This window comes from Bufo bufo, chromosome 3 (assembly GCF_905171765.1).
Source record: "Bufo bufo chromosome 3, aBufBuf1.1, whole genome shotgun sequence".
Classification (NCBI taxonomy): Eukaryota; Metazoa; Chordata; class Amphibia; order Anura; family Bufonidae; genus Bufo; species Bufo bufo.
This window is the reverse complement of record NC_053391.1, coordinates 66,346,559-66,367,890: the sequence shown is the minus strand read 5'-3', so window position 1 is coordinate 66,367,890 and position 21,332 is coordinate 66,346,559. Positions and strand designations below refer to the sequence as shown.

The 21,332-nt window shown below is 43.4% G+C and overlaps 1 protein-coding gene across 2 annotated transcripts in view; it reads right to left on the bottom strand.

The window, feature by feature from the left end:
• LOC120994571 (stomatin-like) overlaps positions 1–21,321 on the bottom strand; it is a 69,339-nt gene extending 48,018 nt beyond the window's left edge. Inside the window, exons 1-3 of one of the 2 annotated variants that reach the window (XM_040423232.1) lie at positions 21,183–21,321; positions 4,569–4,699; positions 1,241–1,338 (exon numbers count right to left, since the gene is read on the bottom strand). In XM_040423232.1, coding sequence (XP_040279166.1) covers positions 1,241–1,338; positions 4,569–4,699; positions 21,183–21,211 — 258 coding nt within the window. In that variant the 5' untranslated portion in view covers positions 21,212–21,321. The remainder of the gene's footprint in view (positions 1–1,240; positions 1,339–4,568; positions 4,700–21,182) is intronic. The other variant, XM_040423233.1, reaches the window with a different exon arrangement.
• Between the last annotated feature and the right edge of the window lie 11 nt (positions 21,322–21,332).

The following is a 21,332-nucleotide window of genomic DNA, read 5'->3' as shown; positions in this document are numbered from 1 at the left end:
TGACTATGTGTGGTTATATACTAGGAATATTAAGTTAAAGGTTCCCTCTTGGAAACTGAGTCCTAGGTTCATTGGTCCTTACAAAATAGTAGCCATCATTAACCCCGTGGCTTTTCGCCTGGAGCTACCTCAAACTTTTAAAATCCATAAGTCGTTACTCAAAAAGTATGTTCCACCTCTAGAACCGTCACCGCTGCCACCCCCTCCTGTTGTTGTTGATGGTAATCTAGAGTTTCAAATATCCAAAATTGTTGATTCTCGTCGGGTCCGCCGCTCTCTTCAATATCTGGTGCATTGGAGGGGTTACGGTCTTGAGGAAAGAATGTGGGTTCCAGCGTCTGAGGTAAACGCCGACAGGTTAGTTCGGGCTTTTCATGCCTCTCATCCTGAGAGACCTAGTCCTGAGGCCCCTCGTGGAAAGGGGGGTACTGTCATGAGGGTGTCAAGAGCCACGTCTGACTCCGTTATACCCAGGGTCAGGAAGTCGCAGCGGGTGGCTGCACGCTCTATGTCTAAAGATAGTGCTGTTTCTTAATGGTAGCTTTCTGGGTTTGCCTTGCAATCCTTTTTGGCTCACTCAGGGATCCGTAGCTTCTCCTCCTCAGCTGTTTCTTGTCCAGCAATCCCAACCTAATTATATTCCCCTCTCACACTTCTCTGGTTGCCAGATATAGAGCTTCCTGCCTGGACTTCTATACTGACCCACTGGAGCTGTGTAGCGGTGTTCCCTGGTTGTTGTTCCAGAGCGTTACCCTCCGGATCCCTGTTGGGCTTTTGTTGTCCGATGTTGTCGCCCACCTGGGATTATATGTTTGTCTGTATTGTCTGTCCTCTCCTTGGTGTTTCCCTTTAGAGTTAGTGGTGCGGACTAGTGTTCCCACCACCCTATTCACTACGTAGGGCTCATCTCAGGGAAAGCCAGGGTTTAGGCACGTGATCGGCGTACGGGTGAGAAACCCGTCTAGGGACGTCAGGGCAGTCAGGTGCCAGCCTCAAGGTGAGTTAGGGGTCACCACCTTTCCCTCTCCCTTGGACAGGGCCTTCCCATTTCCCTCCCTTTGCGTCACGTATGTGATCGGCACGCCGGTCATGACAGATGGATCCAGGAGGTGAAGAGCAGCAGGCATTGTACCGGGGCATGAAAAGAAGTGGTGACGGATTGGTAAAGGTAACATTGGTTTATTTTTTAACCCTTTTTACAAAAGTCTTCCCTGGGAAAACCCTTAATAATGACATTTACCTTCATGCAAAACCATATTGAAATGGGAAAAGTGAAAAAAACCAACAAAAAGGATATGAACATCAACAAGTATCCAAAGCAGTCTATATCTTTCTTTCCTGAAAGACAGAAAAAAATGGAAGAATATTTTATTTAAAGTACCGCAGCGTATTAGCAGCTTCATATTTCTATAGTATTTATCCTACACTTTCTAGTTCTCGTATCTCAGTGTAAGCCCCCATTCACATCAGCATAATATGGCAGCACAATGGCAGCACAATGGCCACACCATGGATCTAATGACCTGAACTGACAGCATCAAAGGGGCTTGTGGTCAGACGGGACTTGCAGCCATAATACAGGCGCTTTTGTGAAACTGGCCTATAGTGGTTGAGCACCTATCTAACCCCTTAAAGGGAACCTGTCACCAGGATTTGAGGTATAGAGCTGAGGACATGGGTTGCTAGATGGCCGCTAGCACATCCGCAATATCCAGTCCCCATAGCTCTGTGTGCTGTCAGGGACAGGACTCATCTCAGGGTAATTTGCATATGTATCAATATCGTTTTTTTACACAATAAAAGCACACAGAGAGCTATGGGGACTGGATATTGTGGATGTGCTAGCGGCCATCTAGCAACCCATGTCCTCAGCTCTATACCCAAAATCCCGGTGACAGGTTCCCTTTAAGGACTGGCCTATTTTAGGTCTTCAAGAAGATTTTTTCGTTATCTCATTGCTGCATTCTAACAGCCATAACCTTTTTATTTTCCTGTTGACACAGCTGTATGATGGCCTGTATTTTAATTTTTGCCACTAATTTTAGGTACATACGTATCATTTATTAACTTTGGGTGGGGTGGAAAGGGGAAAAACAGCAATTCCGTTAGTGTACCTGCACATGGGGCAGAAATGTGTGCAGAAAATCCGCACCACAACCGCACAAAAAAAAACGCACATACGTCCACAGTATTTATTGCTGTTTTGGTGCATTTTTAATGCATTTTTTTCCTGTGGATTTTCTGTTTATGTTAACAACTTCATTGAATTCTACGGGGAAAACCTCTCTGCAGAAGGGGCAGAATCGCACAAACAATTAACATGCTGCGAATTTTAAAATCCACACGACACGTCAATTTCCACACCGCAGAAAAGAGCAAAGTGTACATGAGATTTTTATGTGTATTTTTTTAGGTGTTTTTACGAATATTGCACTACTCAATATGCAGTTTCATTCTTTAGCACTTCTGCAAATTTTTACAGAAAACAATCAATTTTGTTCAGTTTCATTCCTAAAACCATAACTTTTTTATTTTTCTGGTGAAGTCACTTTATGCGCACTTGTTTGTCATGGATGAGTTGTCGTTTTTATTGGAATTTGACACCATTTCAAATATTGTTAAACTTTTTATTTTTAGTCTTCAATTTTTTTTCTGTATTTTGTTACGCCATGATCTGTGCGTACCTTTATTCTTTGGACCGTTACAATTGCAGACACCATATAGGTTTACGATAAAAAAATGTTTTAAAGGACTTCCTTTGGTAAATCACAAATGAACATTTTGTATTAAATCACAGATTCTTGACACGTACAGTTTGTTTCAATATTAAAGGATTAATACAATAAAAATGCACAGAGATTGCTGGTTAGCGTCACTGTTAGTGTAATGTGCATAAGACATAGTAACATGTTACATCGTGTGAATCTACCAATAAATTGTCATTGTCTAAGAAAAGACTTCCAACCATAATGGGTCAAACAGCTGAAGAAAGAAGGTTTACAATGAAGTGTAGCGTGCGACTGGAGATTGAAACCGCATAGGTGTACCCCAATAACAAAGGTATCTGCCGCCAACAGAAAGGTATAAACCAGAAGTCCCTGATGCCGTAGCAGCACTGTCCAGTGTCCCAAAATTGGAAGAAACCGACATCCATATGGGCATCCATACGCCATGTATGTAAGTTTATACATAGGTGGTACATTATTAAATCCAATGATCCAAAACTCTCTGGAAAGCTTTTAGGGGCTTTCTATTAAAGCAGAATAATTATTTTAACACAGACATAAAAGTTCACAGAAATACAAATTTACAGATTAAAAAAGGTCTCTCTTTGGATGTGTTTTTCTCGGAGTGTCCAGATAAAACTCCCAAAAAACTGTATCTAATCTTACATGTATGACTGTCCCAGAGGCTGCTAGACAACTTGGACACACCGATCATTATATAAAGTCAGAAGGGTGTGAAATGTAGTAACATAACTGGATACATTATCCCTGTACTGTGACATCACTGTGTGCATTATCCCTGTACTGTGACATCACTGTGTGCATTACCCCAGTACTATGGCATCACTGTGTGCATTACCCCTGTACTGTGACATCACTGTGTGCATTACCCCTGTACTGTGACATCACTGTGTGCATTACCCCTGTACTGTGACATCACTGTGTGCATTACCCCTGTACTGTGACATCACTGTGTGCATTACCCCAGTACTATGGCATCACTGTGTGCATTACCCCTGTACTGTGACATCACTGTGTGCATTACCCCTGTACTGTGACATCACTGTGTGCATTACCCCTGTACTGTGACATCACTGTGTGCATTACCCCAGTACTATGGCATCACTGTGCATTTTTGCCTTTACTCTGACATGACAGGGTGCAGCATTAGAAAGGACACGTACACAAAATATATATAACAATACCAAATGAAATAATGTTAATTGGATGATTCTGCCACCGCCTGCATCTTGTACAGTCTGAGGGATACAAAACTGGCCATGAAACTGTATTGAGGATATTAGGAAGATATTTACTCATTCCCTAAGGTTCGAAATAGGATGATATTCAGACACTTTCTCAACCCGTCTGCGTCTCATTTTTCTCCCCCCCCCAAAAAAAAAGTACAGATTGAGCAGTTTCTAACCTGACTGTGATGTCAAGTAAAACATTTTTACAACTGTTTATTCGACCCACAGCAGCCAACGACTGCACAATTTTGCAGTAAAATCCGTTGGCCACATGTGGCGAGCCTCGATACCTGGCCGTAGCCTTAAGGCCCAGGATAATATCTGCTACATAAGTAAAGGTACCTTCACACGAGGCGATGGTTGGTACAATTGAGTGCTAGCAGGGCCATCGCTGATGGATTGCAGGGTGGTCTTAACCATGGAAACGAGCAGTGTATAATGTGATGGGAAAATGAATCCAGACAGTAAAGGAAGCAATATGGACAATCACAATACATTAGTAAGTGCCTGGTAGTAACGTTCTCTACATAATAAATGCTATTTAAATGCTATAAAAACAGTATTTAAACTGCCCCAACAAGCCACATCTTACCAGATTCAGGTTCTACATCCCTCGGATTGCTCCCAGATGTTTCTGGCTTCTCCTGGTCATAGCTGGTCTCCATGTCTGGTTGTACTTTGTTATTTGGCTTGACACATATCAGAGTATGGGGTCTTGCCTCACTGTGCATGCAAGCAAAAGAACAAGAATGATCTCAATTAACCTTCGCCCAGATGTCTGGTGATCCTCAGATTGTAGTGTGCCGACTTATAGAGAAGAACATGACTATAGCGGTAAACAATAAACCGTAACTAAGATATCATTTCCAGGTCTCGGACGGCTACTGTAATATAAACCTTTTGCATGATATTTTCACCAGCAACAGGATCACCAGCAACAATGACAGAGACCATGTCACTGGGAATTGAGTTACAGGATTCACCATGTTCATGGGCTACACCTTCATATGGAAGACTTCTCATGTTTACTGTGCAAGGTCGGAAATATTTTGACCCCTTTAGGAACACAAAAGAACATAAGTTTGGGGGTACCCGCACAAAATCTCTTTGGCTAGGGGTTACTTTGTTTAGAAAGGTTGAGAAATATTCCAATTAGCACAAGCTAAACTGTGGCGTAGAGTCCAAGGTATAATGAGTTTTCTTCACTCCCCCCCCCCCCCCCAGAGTGGGGCAAGGGACGGGATGGAGACTAACAATACTCCATTAAAGAGTAACTAAAACTTTGTAACAATTTTAAAATGATGTCCCTAAGGCCCTAATAAAACTATTTCTAATATACTTTATTTATTAATTTTATATTTTTCTTACTCTTTTTCCTACCTTAGGCTACTTTCACACTCGCGTTTTGGTTTCCGTTTCTGAGATCCGTTCAGGGCTCTCACAAGCGGTCCAAAACGGATCAGTTTTGCCCTAATGCATTCTGAATGGAAAAGGATCCGCTCAGAATTCATCAGTTTGCCTCCGTTTAGTCTCCATTCCGCTCTGGAGGCGAACACCAATACACTGCCTGCAGCGTTTTTCTGTCCGCAATGTGGTGCGGAGTAGGGATCGACCGATATAGATTTTTTAGAGCCGATACCAATACCAATATTCTGTGAACTTTCAGGCCGATAGCCGATAACTTATACCGATATTCTGTGCATTTTCATTTTAGGGAGAAAAAAAATTCCTACACAAATCTGCTGTTAAATGAACATGTTTATTGTTAACATTTAGCTTTTTTTGTAAATCTTTCTTTTTCATAGGTGATATGGGTCAAATACAACAAATTCACATATACAGTGTGTTAAACCTCATACTACTGTACATCATACACTCCTTATATACGTCATAATATTACACATATACAGTGTGTTATATATTATATACAGTCAGGTCCATAAATATTGGGACATCGACACAATTCTAACATTTTTGGCTCTATACACCACCACAATTGATTTTAAATTAAACGAACAGGATGTGCTTTACCTGCAGACTGTCAGCTTTAATTTGAGGGCATTTACATCCAAATCAGGTGAACGGTGTAGGAATTACAACAGTTTGCATATGTGCCTCCCTCTTGTTAAGGGACCAAAAGTAATGGGACAGAATAATAATCATAAATCAAACTTTCACTTTTTAATACTTGGTTGCAAATCCTTTGCAGTAAATTACAGCCTGAAGTCTGGAACGCATAGACATCACCAGACGCTGGGTTTCATCCCTGGTGATGCTCTGCCAGGCCTCTACTGCAACTGTCTACAGTTCCTGCTTGTTCTTGGGACATTTTTCCTTCAGTTTTGTCTTCAGCAAGTGAAATGCATGCTCAATCGGATTCAGGTCAGGTGGTTGACTTGGCCATTGCATAACATTCCACTTCTTTCCCTTAAAAAACTCTTTGGTTGCTTTTGCAGTATGCTTTGGGTCATTGTCCATCTGCACTGTGAAGCGCTGTCCAATGAGTTCTGAAGCATTTGGCTGAATATGAGCAGATAATATTGCCCGAAACACTTCAGAATTCCTCCTGCTGCTTTTGTCAGCAGTCACATCATCAATAAATACAAGAGAACCAGTTCCATTGGCAGACATACATGCCCACGCCATGACACTACCACCACCATGCTTCACTGATGAGGTGGTATGCTTAGGATCATGAGCAGTTCCTTTCCTTCTCCATACTCTTCTCTTCCCATCACTCTGGTACAAGTTGATCTTGGTCTCATCTGTCCATAGGATGTTGTTCCAGAACTGTGAAGGCTTTTTTAGGCTACTTTCACAGCGTTGTTTTAATCCGGCGTTCAATTCAATGGAACTGCCCGCCGGATCCGGAAAAACGGGTGAAAACGGATTACATTTGAATCCTGATTAGGATTTTGATCACAATGAAAAAACGCATTGGAAAAAACGGATCCGCCATTTATGGACTTTAACTTTTTTTTAACATTTTTCGGGTTTAACATGCAAAAAGCCGGATCCGGTTTGACTGAACACACAGCGCCGGATCCGGCGTTAATGCAAGTCAATGGGAAAAAGACCGGATCCGGCGTTCAGTCAAAGTGTTCAGGATTTTTGGCCGGAGGTAAAAATACAGCATGCTACGTTTTTCTGAAAAGCCTGATCAGTCAAAAAGACTGAAGTGAAGACATCCTGATGCATCCTGAACGGATTACTCTCTATTCAGAATGCATTAGGATAAAACTGATTAGTTCTTTTCCGGATTTGAGCCCCTAGGACGGAACTCAGCGCCGGAAAAGAAAAACGCTAGTGAGAAAGTACCCTTAGATGTCGTTTGGCAAACTCTAATCTGGCCTTCCTGGTTTTGAGGCTCACCAATGGTTTACATCTTGTGGTGAACCCTCTGTATTCACTCTGGTGAAGTCTTCTCCTGATTGTTGACTTTGACACACATACACCTACCTCCTGGAGAGTGTTCTTGATCTGGCCAACTGTTGTGAAGGGTGTTTTCTTCACCAGGGAAAGAATTCTTGGTTCATCCACCACAGTTGTTTTCCGTGGTCTTCCGGGTCTTTTGGTGTTGCTGAGCTCACCGGTGCGTTCCTTCTTTTTAAGAATGTTCCAAACAGTTGTTTTGGCCTCGCCTAATGTTTTTGCTATCTCTCTGATGGGTTTGTTGTGTTTTTTCAGCCTAATGATGGCTTGCTTCACTGATAGTGACAGCTCTTTGGATCTCATCTTGAGAGTTGACAACAACAGATTCCAAATGCAAATAACACACTTGAAATGAACTCTGGACCTTTTATCTGCTCATTGTAATTGGGATAATGAGGGAATAACACACACCTGGCCATGGAACAGCTGAGAAGCCAATTGTCCCATTACTTTTAGTCTCTTAACAAGTGGGAGGCACATATGCAAACTGTTGTAATTCCTACACCGTTCACCTGATTTGGATGTAAATCCCCTCAAATTAAAGCTGACAGTCTGCAGGTAAAGCACATCTTGTTTGTTTCATTTCAAATCCATTGTGGTGGTGGATAGAGCCAAAGATGTTAGAATTGTGTCAATGTCCCAATATTTATGGACCTGACTGTACCTCGCTTACACTACATCATACACTCCTTAGAGTCCTTATATATCTAATAATAGTATACATAACATATACTGTGTGTTATACCGTATATACCTCATTACATACCTCATACTATTATACATATACAGTGTGTATATAACGTCAGCTCATACTACATCTTATACACATTACAATTACATACTATATAATGTGTATATGATGTAGTACGAGGTATATATAATACATAACACACTGTATATGTATAATAGTATATGAGGTATATAAGGTGTGTAATATGATGTCGTAGATAACACACTCTATATCTACTATGACGCACGTATTTATTATTACCATAGCACAAGTCTATAGTGACTGTAATCTCGGCAGGCACTCTATGTTTCTCCTCTGCCCTACACTGACCACGTTCCCGCCTCCAATGACGTCAGTCACATCGACTAGCGTCACCTACGGAGTCCCATTCGGGGACATTCCAGGCAGGCACGCCCGCACGTGTAGTCTCTCCTGTAGTCCTGCGATAGTTGGCATTGGCTGCCGAAAGACATGGCGGACTCAGAGACTTCGGACGGGCACGCGCGCGGTGTAAGCATTATCAGTGGTTTCGGCAGTTTAGATGCCGATACCAATAAGTTGCAAAAACAGGAATTTCGGCCAATAATATCGGCCAAACCGATAATCGGTCGATCCCTAGTGCGGAGCAAGACGGATTCGTCCTGGCATACAATGTAAGTCCATGGGGACGGATCCGTTTTGTCTGACACAGTAACTCAGTAACTGAAGGGTTTTTGCAGATCCATGACGGATCCGCAAAAAACGCTAATGTGAAAGTAGCCTTAAGCGCACCATTCACTGTGCGCTTAAAACTCAGTTCTCCGTACACCACTGACAGCTCAGCTGTAGACACTTTATGAATAGGGCTGCAGCAGTGCTGTGAGTACAGGCAGGAGAACACATTGCCGCTCCTGCCTATGCCCTCCGGAGGATTACTAACTCCTGGCATAGCACATGGGTACCCTGTAGCCAGGATTAGCTGAGCGGATCGGGCTCCGCTAAGCTAAGAGCGGACATGCAGTTATTTCAGCTTCGCAGAGCAGACAGAAGCAGGAGCTCCACTCAGCTAATCCTGGCATTAGAGATGACCTTGCTGTTCGCCCGGCGGTCGTTTCGCGGCAAACTTTGCTCGTTCGCGGTTCGCCAAACAGGCAAACATATGGCGATGTCCGCCGGCGCCATATTCTTTTGCATTGTGCCAAACTTTGACCCATGACACATCCATCAGGTGGTACAGGACAGCCAACTGAGACGTTTCAGCACATGGACATACCCCCTACCCTATAAATAAACCTGATCTGGCCGCCATTTTACATTCAGTGTTTTGCCAGTGTAGGGAGAGGCTGCTGTGTGAAGCAGGGACAGACTGTTAGGGACACCAAACGCTAGCTAATGGGGCCACAAAAGTCCTTTTAAGGACTTGTATAGGTGTGCTATCGATAGGTGTGATACACAGAGGGGTGCGATATACTTATAATATACTTTCTAACACAGAAACTATATTATAGTGCATTTGTATTGTGCGGCAGTTGTGTGCGGTTCTTCTGCGATACTGCAGGTATATAGAGGGACAAACGCTATTGGAACAACTAATTGCAACTGGTGTGATATAGCAGTTGCCCCCAAAAAAACTGATTGAGGCAGGGGTGCGATATTACCTATAATGCAATTTATATACAGGTGAAACTCGAAAAATTAGAATATCGTGCAAAAGTTCATTTATTTCAGTAATGCAACTTAAAATTAGAATTTTGTGAAAAGGTTCAATATTCTAGGCCCAAAGTGTCACACTGTAGTCAGCTAATTAATCCATACCCCCTGAGCAAAGGGGACCTGAGATTGTGACTTTGGGGTTCCATAAGCTGTAAGCCATAATCATCCAAATTATAACAAATAAAATCTTGAAATATCTCACTTCGCATATAATGAGTCTATCTCATATGTTAGTTTCACCTGTATAGGGCATGTGCAGCAGTTGTGTGCGGTTCTGATGCGAAACAGAGGGACAAACGCTACTGGAACAACTAATTTCAACTGGTGTGATATAAACTGATTGAGGCAGGGGTGTGATATTATTTGGCATAGTACATGGGTACAGGGTACCCATGTGCTATGCCAGGAGTTAGTAATCCTCCGGAGGGCATAGGCAGGAGCAGCAGTGTGCGCTCCTGCCCGAGCTGTCAGCGGTGTACGGAGAACTGAGTTTTAAGAGCACAGTGAATGGCACGCTTTAGGCAGGGAAAAGAGTAAGAGAAATACAAAATTGATTAACAAAGTATATTAGAAATAGTTTTATTAGGGCATCAGGGACAACATATTAAAAATTGTTACAAAGGTTTAGTTACTCTTTAAAGCCTGGACAGAGGTGGTCTTACTTCTAGAACCCTCATCTATCAGAATAACGGGGGGTTATGCAAATCACCTGTACATACTAAAGGGTAAAACATTCGGTAACACTGACATGGAAAAGGATCTAGGAATTTTAATAAACAGCAAATTAAGCCGTAAAAACCAGTGTCCGGCAGCTGCTGCCAAGGTAAATAAGATAATGGGTTGCATCAAAAGGGGCATAGATGCCCGTGATGAGAACATAGTCCTACTACTTTACAAATCACTAGTCAGACCACACATGGAGCACTGTGTACAGTTCTGGGCTCCTGTGAACAAGGCAGACATAGCAGAGCTGGAGAGGGTCCAGAGGAGGGCAACTAAAGTAATAACTGGAATGGGGCAACTACAGTACCCTGAAAGATTATCAACATTAGGGTTATTCACTTTAGATCGCACAGGCGCAGGCAGTAGGCGGTACAGCGCCTGCGCGAGATTTCCATAGGACGAATTGAATATTCCAGGTGCGTGGCTTAAATTAATTAGCTGACGTACCAGAGGGGGCGCCGCTGTTAAACTAGGCTGTGGGACGATACTGCATAGCGAGGAGGCGTGCTTGGGCTCAAAATAAAGCTGGTCTAGGCACTGCAGGGGGGCGTTACTGGGCTCAGAGGCTGAAGAATAACGCCCCTCTGGGCACCTTCAGGGTTCATTAGCATAGTACAAAGATTGCTTTTTTAGCAAAATGAAAGCATGAATATAAGAAAGAAAACCACTGCAGGAGATAAGGTATTGTATTACAATGGTGAGAGCTTAATATGGTCAAACCAGGTGACAGATTCCCTTTAAATCGAAACTGAACAAACCGGATCCGTCACTAAAAGCAATATAAGTCAATGGGTGACAGATTTTTTTTTTAGGATCCGAAAAAAAATGATCTGGCACCGACTTACATTGTTTTAAGTGACGGATCCGGTTTGTTCCGTTTTGCAGACCGGACACAAAACCGCAGATTGCAGCTGTTTTGTGTCCGGTCACAAAAAACGGAACAAACCGGAATGCATCTGTCACGAGGGTATCAAGAGCCACGTCTGACTCCGTTATACCCGGGGTCAGGAGGTCGCAGCGGGTTGCTGCGCGCTCTATATCTAAAGATCACGTTGTTTCTTAGTGATTGTTTTCTGTGTTTGCCTTGCTATCCTTTTTGTCTCAATCAGGGATCCGTAGCTTCTCCTCCTCAGCTGTTTCTTGTCTGCCACTCCCAACCTCCTTATATTCTCCCCTCACACTTCTCTAGTTGCCAGTTATAGAGCTTCCTGCCTGGACATCTATACTGACCCACTGGAGTTGTGAATCCTGGTTGTCGTTCCAGAGTGCTACCCTCCGGATCCCTGTTGGGCTTCTTGTTGTCTCCTGTTGTCGCCCACCTGGGATTATATGTTGAGTTTGTATTGTCTGTCCTTCCCTTGGTGTTTTCCTTTAGAGCTAGTGGTGCGGACTAGTGTTCCCACCGCCCTGTTCACTATCTAGGGCTCAGCTTAGGGAAAGCCAGGGCTTTAGGCACGTGATCGGCATACGGGTGAGGAACCCGTCTAGGGACGTCAGGGCAGCCAGGTGCCAGCCGCTAGGTGAGTCAGGGGTCACCACCTTCCCTCTCACTTGGGCAGGGCCTTCCTTGTTCCCTCCCTCTGTGTCACGTATGTGATAGTCACGCCGACCGTGATAGCATCCTGATCTGTTTTGTCCCAATTGACAATGCATGGGGCCAAAACTGAAGCGTTTTGCTCCGGTTTTGAGATCCTCTGCCGGATCTCAAAACCAGAATACAAAGTACAGATGTAAAAGTTGCCTAAGCATGCCACAGGCACTAATGCGACCTCATACCATCAGAGATGCAGACTTCTGAACTGTGCGCTGATAACAAGCTGGATGGTCCCTCTCCTCTTGAGTCCGCAGACAATAGGTGTCCGTGGTTTCCAAAAAGAATGTCAAATTTTGAATGTCAAAATCTGACCACAAAACATTTTTCCAATTTGCCTCAATCCAATTTAAATGAGCTTTCAACCAGAGAAGACGGAGGTGTTTCTGGATCATTTCGACATATGGCCTCTTCTTGGTATGATACAGCTGTAACTTACATTTGTGGATTGCATGGTGAACTGTGTTCAGGGACAATGAGTTCTGGAAGTGATCCTGAGCCCATGCACTGATTTCCAGTACAGAATCATTCTTGTTTTTAATGCAGTGTCACCTGAGGGCCATTAGATCAGGAGTATCCAATATCGACAGTTGGCCTTGTTCTTTGTGCACATGGATTTCTCAAATGTCTCTGAATCTTTTGATGACATTATGTACTGTAGATGTTGTAATATTCAAAGTCTTCGCAATTTTACGTTGAGGAACATTTTTTTTCAATTGTTCCACAGTTTTTAGACAATGAAATCCATCCATTGCTAGGATCAGGAATGAGCAGGCAGGGGCAGACTGGGAACTTAAAAAAGAACCCACAGATTGGTAGACCTCTGCCCGTCTTTGCTTCTGAGAAACTCTTCCTCTCTAACATGCTCTTTTTTATACACAGTCATGTGACTTACAGTAGTAGCAAATTGCTTCTCCAGCTGCTTTTCTATTAGTACCACTTACTAGGGATCGACCGATATTGATTTTTTAGCCGGCTCCCGACCTCTATGAGCGGTAGCTGCGATCCGCGGCACCTGAGGGGTTAACTACCGCGGATCACAGCTACTGCTCATAGAGGTCGGGAGCCGGCTATGTGATTCTGCAGCCAGCTCCCGCCTCCTGTATATGAATTTTTAATGAGAGATTTCTCTTCACTGGTGGCGCAGCGGCCACAGCCCCGCCCCTCCTCTTGTCCTCTCTCCTCTAATTGGCGGCAGCAGCACAGGGGGAGGGAGCCACTACTTCCTTCTCCCCTGTGCTGCTAAGGGAACACGGAGAGCGCTGAGCAGCGCGATCTGTGTTCCCAATACGTTATCGGAATATCGGCAAAATAGATGCGGATACCGATAACGGTCAAAATCCTCAATATCGGCCGATAATATCACTTACTTTTCCAGCTTTTTTGCCCCTGTCCCACCTTTTTTAGTTGCATTGCTGCCAACAAGTTCTAAATGAGTTTTATTCCGTGAAATGGTAAAATGTCTTACTTTCAACGTTTGATGTGTTCTATGATCTGATCTACTGTGAATAAAATATGGGTCTGTGAGATTTGCAAATCATTGCATTCTGTTTTTATTCACATTTAGCCATATTTTTCACTTTAAAAGATGCATCTAGGTTTTAGAGGAGGAAAATAAAGAAATATTTTTCATCAGACCCCTGATCTTCATCAGACCTCGGATCAGACCCCTAATCTTCATTAGACATCAGATCCCCCAATCAGGCCCCCAATCTTTATAAGACCTCAGATCAGACCCCCAATCTTTCAAACCTCAGATATGACACCCCCCCAATCTTTATCAGACCTCAGATCAGAACCCCCTAATCAGAACCCCAGTCTTTATTAGACTTCACATCAGACCCCCCAATCAGACCCCCAGTAAAATAAATAAATTAACTTACCTCTCCTGCGCTGGACGGCGCGCTCTTTCTGCATTTACCCCTCGCTGGTCTTCTGCCGGCTCCACGTTGCACAGCACCTACATACACGATGCAGTGAGTACAGCCAGTGCTAGCTACCGCTACAATCACTGCTCCAGTTCCTCCTGCATATTAATGAGCGCTTCGATAATAAAAGCGCTCATTAGTATTTACTTTATAAGACGCACTGCCGATTTTCCCCTTTGAAAAAAGCTATTTACATTTTACACAGCGTCCCAACTTTTTGGGAATTGGGATTGTGCTCATTTATGGGGTGATAGATTTAAAAGGGATTTTTATTTTCTCTATGTGGGATCCACATGAGCAACTGGTGTCATGTGTAATTGAATACATTTAATCTATCACGTATTGCCTTATAATTTTGGCTCTTGTTAAAATGGGAATCCTTTGCTTATACATTGTGAAATATAACTCCGATATCACTGCTGTATTGCCCAATATGTGAAATCCATCCATTGCTAGGATCAGGAATGAGCAGGCAGGGGCAGACTGGGAACTTAAAAAAGAACCCACAAAATGTTTTATTCTCTTACCTGTTAGAAAGGTACATGATGTAATCTGTAGTGAAGATAATATTCTCACCAGTGTCTGTATTTGTGAGTTATCCCCTCCCTTCTGATCCTCAGCTGTATCATTTGACCAGCATCAGACTTTCCAAATAACACAGCATCTTATGTGTGGACAGGAAGTCAATTTCTCTATGTATTCTTATGGGAGCCTCAATGTCAGTCTCATAGGAATGAATAGTGAAGTAACTGACTTCCTGTCCTGTGTCAGGTAGAGATCAGAGAGTTGGTCACAAGACACAGTCCAGGATCAGAAGGGAGGTTATAACTCACAAATACAGTCACTGATGAGAAGATTACATCATGTACCTTTCTAACAGGTCAGAGAATAAACATTTTTGTGGCAGTGCTACATTAACGTGGTCCAGAAAAAAATGAAAAGAGACCCCATTCTGTAGGCGGGTCGAAATTGACAGAAGTAGGCTAGGACAACAGAAGTAGAAGGAGCTAGCATAGTGCAGCACAAAATACCGCCCCAGCAGAACCAAATACCACAGTGCAGAACAAAATACTGCTGCAGTATTCAACTGTATCACTATCCTGAGGACGGTGATACAGTTGACCTGAGGAGGGCACCTGCGGTTGCTGGCCAAGTGCTTAAGTGCATTTCATTACTACTGAGAGCATGAAATCAGTATGTGTCCATCTGGCGGCGATGAGGAGGGCTTGGGTGTCCCCCCGGGCATCAGCCCACTGGGAAATTTCCCTGTAGGGTCTATGGCCAGTCCACCCTGTGAGTAAATAAAGAACTCCAGAAGGGTCATGGTGGAATGAACTAGATACATAATGATGGGGTTCCTTCTCCCTGTACAGTTGTATCTGCGGTAAACTATGCGAATAGTCACCTACCGGTCTAACAACACAAAAGCACAAAATGAAAAGCCAGGTCATGAAGCTTCAAGGTGAATCCTAAACTTCTTCATATTAATGAAAAAAAAATAGAAAATGTAAATCCTTCCATCTCTCAATACATGCCTTAGTAAATACTTGTACAGTCCATGAAATAGCAATTCTGTAAAAATCTTTGCCCCGTATTGGGTCGACAGAGCTTCTTCAGCAACAAGTGGCGCACACCCTAGGATTGCTGTGTTGTCCTGCAGTAATGGATGTGAATTGGGTCACAGCACGACCCAAACTGCACATCTGTGACCACATCCATGACGTTGGGAGGCTGCAGCCATACACAGCAAGGTCTGGTTGCATGCGGCTTGTTGTAGCCATGTTCTCCCCGTAGACCATGTATATACGGTTATGATATTTCCATATAACAATTTGCTGTATTTTCACTTGGTATGACTGAGGACAGGTTTATACTGTTGTATAAGTTTTTGCTGTTGTCTATAGAAGGGCAGGAATTGAAAACAAAGTAAACATCTGTCATCTGTAGTGCCGCATAATGAGCGAGCGTAAAAATGCTTGTCTGCTATACAGTAAAAATAGTATAATACTAGCGTGGGACACAGATGTGACAATGGCAACACCCAGACTCCAGAGAATCCACCCCCTCAGAGGCACTGTGCTCATAATAAGCCCATCTGCAATGCTAGGATACGTAGAAAAGATGAACTGCAAGCCTGGGCTCAGATGTGAAGAAAAAAAGATGGATGGATTAGATAGAATAGATAGATAGATAGATAGAGCAGCACGGTGGCTCAGTGGTTAGCACTGGTGCTGTGCAGCCCTGGGTTCGAATCTGACCAAGGACAACATCTGCATGGAGTTTGTATGTTCTCCCTGTGTTTGCGTGGGTTTCCTCCGGGTTCTCCGGTTTCTTTCCACACTCCAAAGACATACTGATAGGGACCTTAGATTATGAGCCCCACTGGGGACAGTTGGATGATAATGTCTGTAAAGTGCTGTGGTATATAGTAGTGCTATATAAGTGCATAAAATAAATAGATAGATAGATAGATGGATGTTACGGATCAGCCAGTGTGAACCCACTGTGCCAACTAACCGGTCTGGCATACGGCTAACCTTAAGGTCCCTTGCAGACGAGCGTGTCCGGATGCGTTGCGGCAAACCAGCGCGAGTAGGTACCCAATTGCAGTCAGTTTTGACTGCGATTGTGTTCCGTTGTTCAGTTTTTATCCCGTGGGTGCAATGCGTTTTGCACGCGCGTGCTAAAAAACTGAATGTGGTACCCAGACCCGAACTTCTTCATTGAAGTTCAGGTTTGGGTTTAAGGTTGTGTAGATTGTATTATTTCCCCTTACAACATGGTTATAAGGGAGAATAATAATACAGAATGCATAGTACAATAGGGCTGAAGGGGTTAAAATGTATTTATTTTTTAAAATTTAACTCACCTTAATCCACTTGTTCGCGCAGCCGGCATCTCTTCTGTCTTCTTCTTTGAGGAATAGGAACTTTGATGACGTCACTGCGCTCATCACATGGTCCATCACATGATCTTTTACCATTGTGATGGATCATGTGACGGACCTTGTGATGAGCGTAGTGACGTCACCACAGGTCCTTTTCCCGTGCACAGCAAAGATGAAGACAGAAGTGAAGCCGGCTGCGCGAACAGGTGGATTAAGGTGAGTTAAATTTTTTTACATTTTTTTTAACCCTTCCAGCCCTATTGTACTATGCATTCTGTATTAGGAATGCTATTATTTTGCCTTATAACCATGTTATAAGGCAAAATAATAATGATCGGGTCCCCATCCCGATCATCTCCTAGCAACCATGCGTGAAAATCGCACCGCATCCGCACTTGCTTGCGGATGCTTGCAATTTTCACGCAGCCCCATTCACTTCTATGGGGCCTGCGTTGCGTGAAAACCTAGAGCATGCTGCGATTTTCACGCAACGCACAAGTGATGCGTGAAAATCACTGCTCATGTGCACAGCCCCATAGAAATGAATGGGTCCGGATTCAGTGCGGGTGCAATGCGTTCACCTCACCCGTGTGAAAGGGGCCTAAGGGTGTTATTCTGACGTTTACCAAGTATTCACCTTTTAACTCTATACTGGGATCTGGACTTTGATGCGAGTTAGCAACCAAACTGCTACCTCCTGGGATAGTCCCGGTGTAGTTGGCAGCTGACTCACTGGGGTCAGGGACTCTGGTGGATATAGAAAATGCACCAAAAATGCAGGACAACCGCAAGTACAGTCAGAATCGGCACCAAGAGTTCAAAGCTGGTCTTAGAGATCCAGGCAGCACACAGTTAAAGGTGTTATCTAAAGTCTAAAACATGTCCCCCTGCTTCACTCCTGGTGCCGGCACGGCCACCGCTGAATCTCTCTTAGCGACACCGAAAAGACTTGCAGGCAGTGAGCGCTCCGTACAGTATTAGAATGTATTGGCTCAGATGAGCCGAAGTTATTATTTCGCAAAGTCTCGCGAGACTTCGGGTAATAACTTCAAAAATTAACTTCTACTGTTAAAAACCTTTTTCCGAACTCGGGTTCGGTTCTAAGTGGTACCTTAGAACTGAACCCGAGTTCATCTGAGCCAATACATTCTAATACTGTACGGCGCGCTCGCTCCGTACAGTATTCAAAGTTTTAAGCAAATCGACTTCGGATGCTTCATCCGAAGTCGATTCGCTCATCCCTATTAACAACCCCACTGAAGTCCATGGGGAAAACCATTATACAGTCAGGTCCATAAATATTGGGCCATCGACACAATTCTAACACTTTTGGCTCTATACACCACCACAATGGATTTGAAATGAAACAAACAAGATGTGCTTTACCTGCAGATTGTCAGCTTTAATTTGAGGGGATTTACATCCAAATCAGGTGAACGGTGCAGGAATTACAACAGTTTGCATCTGTGCCTCCCACTTGTTAAGGGACCAAAAGTAATGGGACAGAATAATAATCATAAATCAAACTTTCACTTTTTAATACTTGGTTGCAAATCCTTTGCAGACAATTACAGCCTGAAGTCTGGAACGCATAGACATCACCAGACGCTGGGTTTCATCCCTGGTGATGCTCTGCCTGGCCTCTACTGCAACTGTCTTCAGTTCCTGCTTGTTCTTGGGGCATTTTCCCTTCAGTTTTGTCTTCAGCAAGTGAAATGCATGCTCAATCGGATTCAGGTCAGGTGATTGACTTGGCCATTGCATAACATTCCACTTCTTTCCCTTAAAAAACTCTTTGGTTGCTTTTGCAGTATGCTTTGGGTCATTGTCCATCTGCACTGTAAAGATATCCATAGAGTCCCATTCACTTGACAGATGCCAAAAGAGTGCCCCCTTACCATCTGTTGGTTGGAATACCCCCATATAAATTTTATTAAAGGGAACCTAGAAACATAGAATGTGTCGGCAGATAAGAACCATTTGGCCCATCTAGTCTGCCCAATATACTGAATACTATGGATAGCCCCCGGCCCTATCTTATATGAAGGATAGCCTTATGCCTATCCCATGCATGCTTAAACTCCTTCACTGTATTTGCAGCTACCACTTCTGCAGGAAGGCTATTCCATGCATCCACTACTCTCTCAGTAAAGTAATACTTCCTGATATTACTTTTAAACCTTTGCCCCTCTAATTTAAAACCATGTCGTCTTGTAGCATTTTTTCTTCTTTTAAATATTCTCTCCTCTTTTACCGAGTTGATTCCCTTTATGTATTTAGCAGTTTCTATCATATCCCCTCTGTCTCGTCTTTCTTCCAAGCTATACATGTTAAGGTCCTGTCACCATAAAAAGGCAATGTAACTTACAGGCAGCAGGTTATAGAGCGGGAGGAGCTGAGCAGATTAATATATATTTTTATGGGAAAATATTCAGTAAAACTTATAATTTATTCATTTAAATTCCTGCTCATTCTGAGCTTTGAAGTCCAGGAGGCGGAGCTATCAGTGATTGACAGCGATCTCTGTGTACACAGTCATAGAGGGAAGGCCGTCAATTAGAGATGAGCGAATTTCATGCTATGAAATTAATTTGCGCTTCGTTTGGTGGTAAAAGCAGAATTGCGTTATGGATTCCGTTACCACGGACCATAACGCAATTCTATAACGGAATGCCTTTAGAGGCGTTCCGTTATTCATTCCGTCATAATAGAAGTCTATGGGCTGCAAAACGGATCCGTCCCGTTTCCATTATTTGGGAGAGGACTCCCCTCCTCTAAAGGCATTCCGTTATGCATTCCGTCATAGAATTGCGTTATGGTCCGTGGTAATGGAATCCATAACGCAATTCTGCTTTTACCACCGAACAAAGCGTGAACGAATTTCAAAATATTAAATTTGCTCATTTCTAGTGTCAACCGCTGATAGGACCACCTCCTCCTTCAAAGTCCAAAAAGAGCACAGATATAAAAAGATATATTATAAGTTATACTGAATATTTTCCCATAAAACTATATATCAATCTTCTCTGCTCCTCCTGCTCTATCACATGGCCTCAGCAGCTCAGACACCACGTCCACGTGATGACAATGGGAGCAGAGACAAACTCAGTCCACTACACAGCAGATGGAGCTGACTACTTCTGGCATTGAACCCCCTCCCCCCTGCTGATCAGCTAGTAATGGCCTATCCTGAGGCTGTCACTTAATAAAAGGTGGACCACCCCTTTAACTTAGGAGCATAGTTAGCAGAGTCCATAGACAGAGGTGCCAGGGTGCAGGCGTGAACTCTGCTGCCCAAAGTATTCCTGTACCTAAGAACCACACAACACACACCAGGGCTCCGTGCACATTAGGCCAGAGATCAGCCACCTCCGGCACTCCAGCTGTTCTGAAACTACAACTCCCAGCATAGTTGCCAACTGTCCCGAATTTGGCTGGACCATCCCTGATTTTCACAGACAGTCCAGGCAAATTCGCTCTGTCCTGGGCCAAAATGGGTGGGGCTAAGACAAATTCCGACCCATACGGAGGTGCTCCTAGGCGGGGCTGTGGCATTCCCAGGGATGGGGCTTATATGCCCGAATATTACCAACTGAAAGATTAGTAAGTATGAGCATGGGTGCATGTTGGGAGTTGTAGTTTCACAGTAGCTGGAGTGCCTAAGGTTGCTGACCCCTGCATAAGACCTAATGCACACGGCCATATCCGATTTGTGGTCCGCAAATAGCAGATCGGCAAAACACAGATCCCAGCCAAATGCATCATGCTATTTCTTTTTTAATGTCCTATTATTGTCATTTTTTTTTTTGCGGGGCTGCAGAACGTACATACAGATGCGCAAAAAAAGGCCGAATTCACACAATACGCTCATATTGCATATTTTGCTCTGATTTTCAGTATTATGTCATTTTTACATAATTATGTCATTTTTGAACCATTTTTTATAGGTATTATTACAAAACGTTCTTACATGTTTTTCCACGCCTAATTGGTTAGGATAAACTGCGCTACATAGTAATTTAGAGAAATTCCTCACACAGACATTATAAAACCCCAAAATACATCCTTCCTTCGTGTATACGAAAACTGTTGCCCAAAACAACCAATCAGAATTCAGCTTTCATGTCTCCAATACCCTTTGTAAAAAGTAAGCTGCAACCTGATTGGTCACTTCTGCACGTATAATTCCCCCCCTACAATTCCTGTAGGAAAAACTTACTTACTGGCTAGCTTCCAGGATGCGCGCCTCCATTTCCGTAGAGACATGTCATCCGAAGGGTTCTATATAGTATCCCTAATCTCACCTATCCTTTCATGATGAAGTTATAATAAAACGCTGCTTCACTTTACAATACAGTGCTGCTATCAGCGGT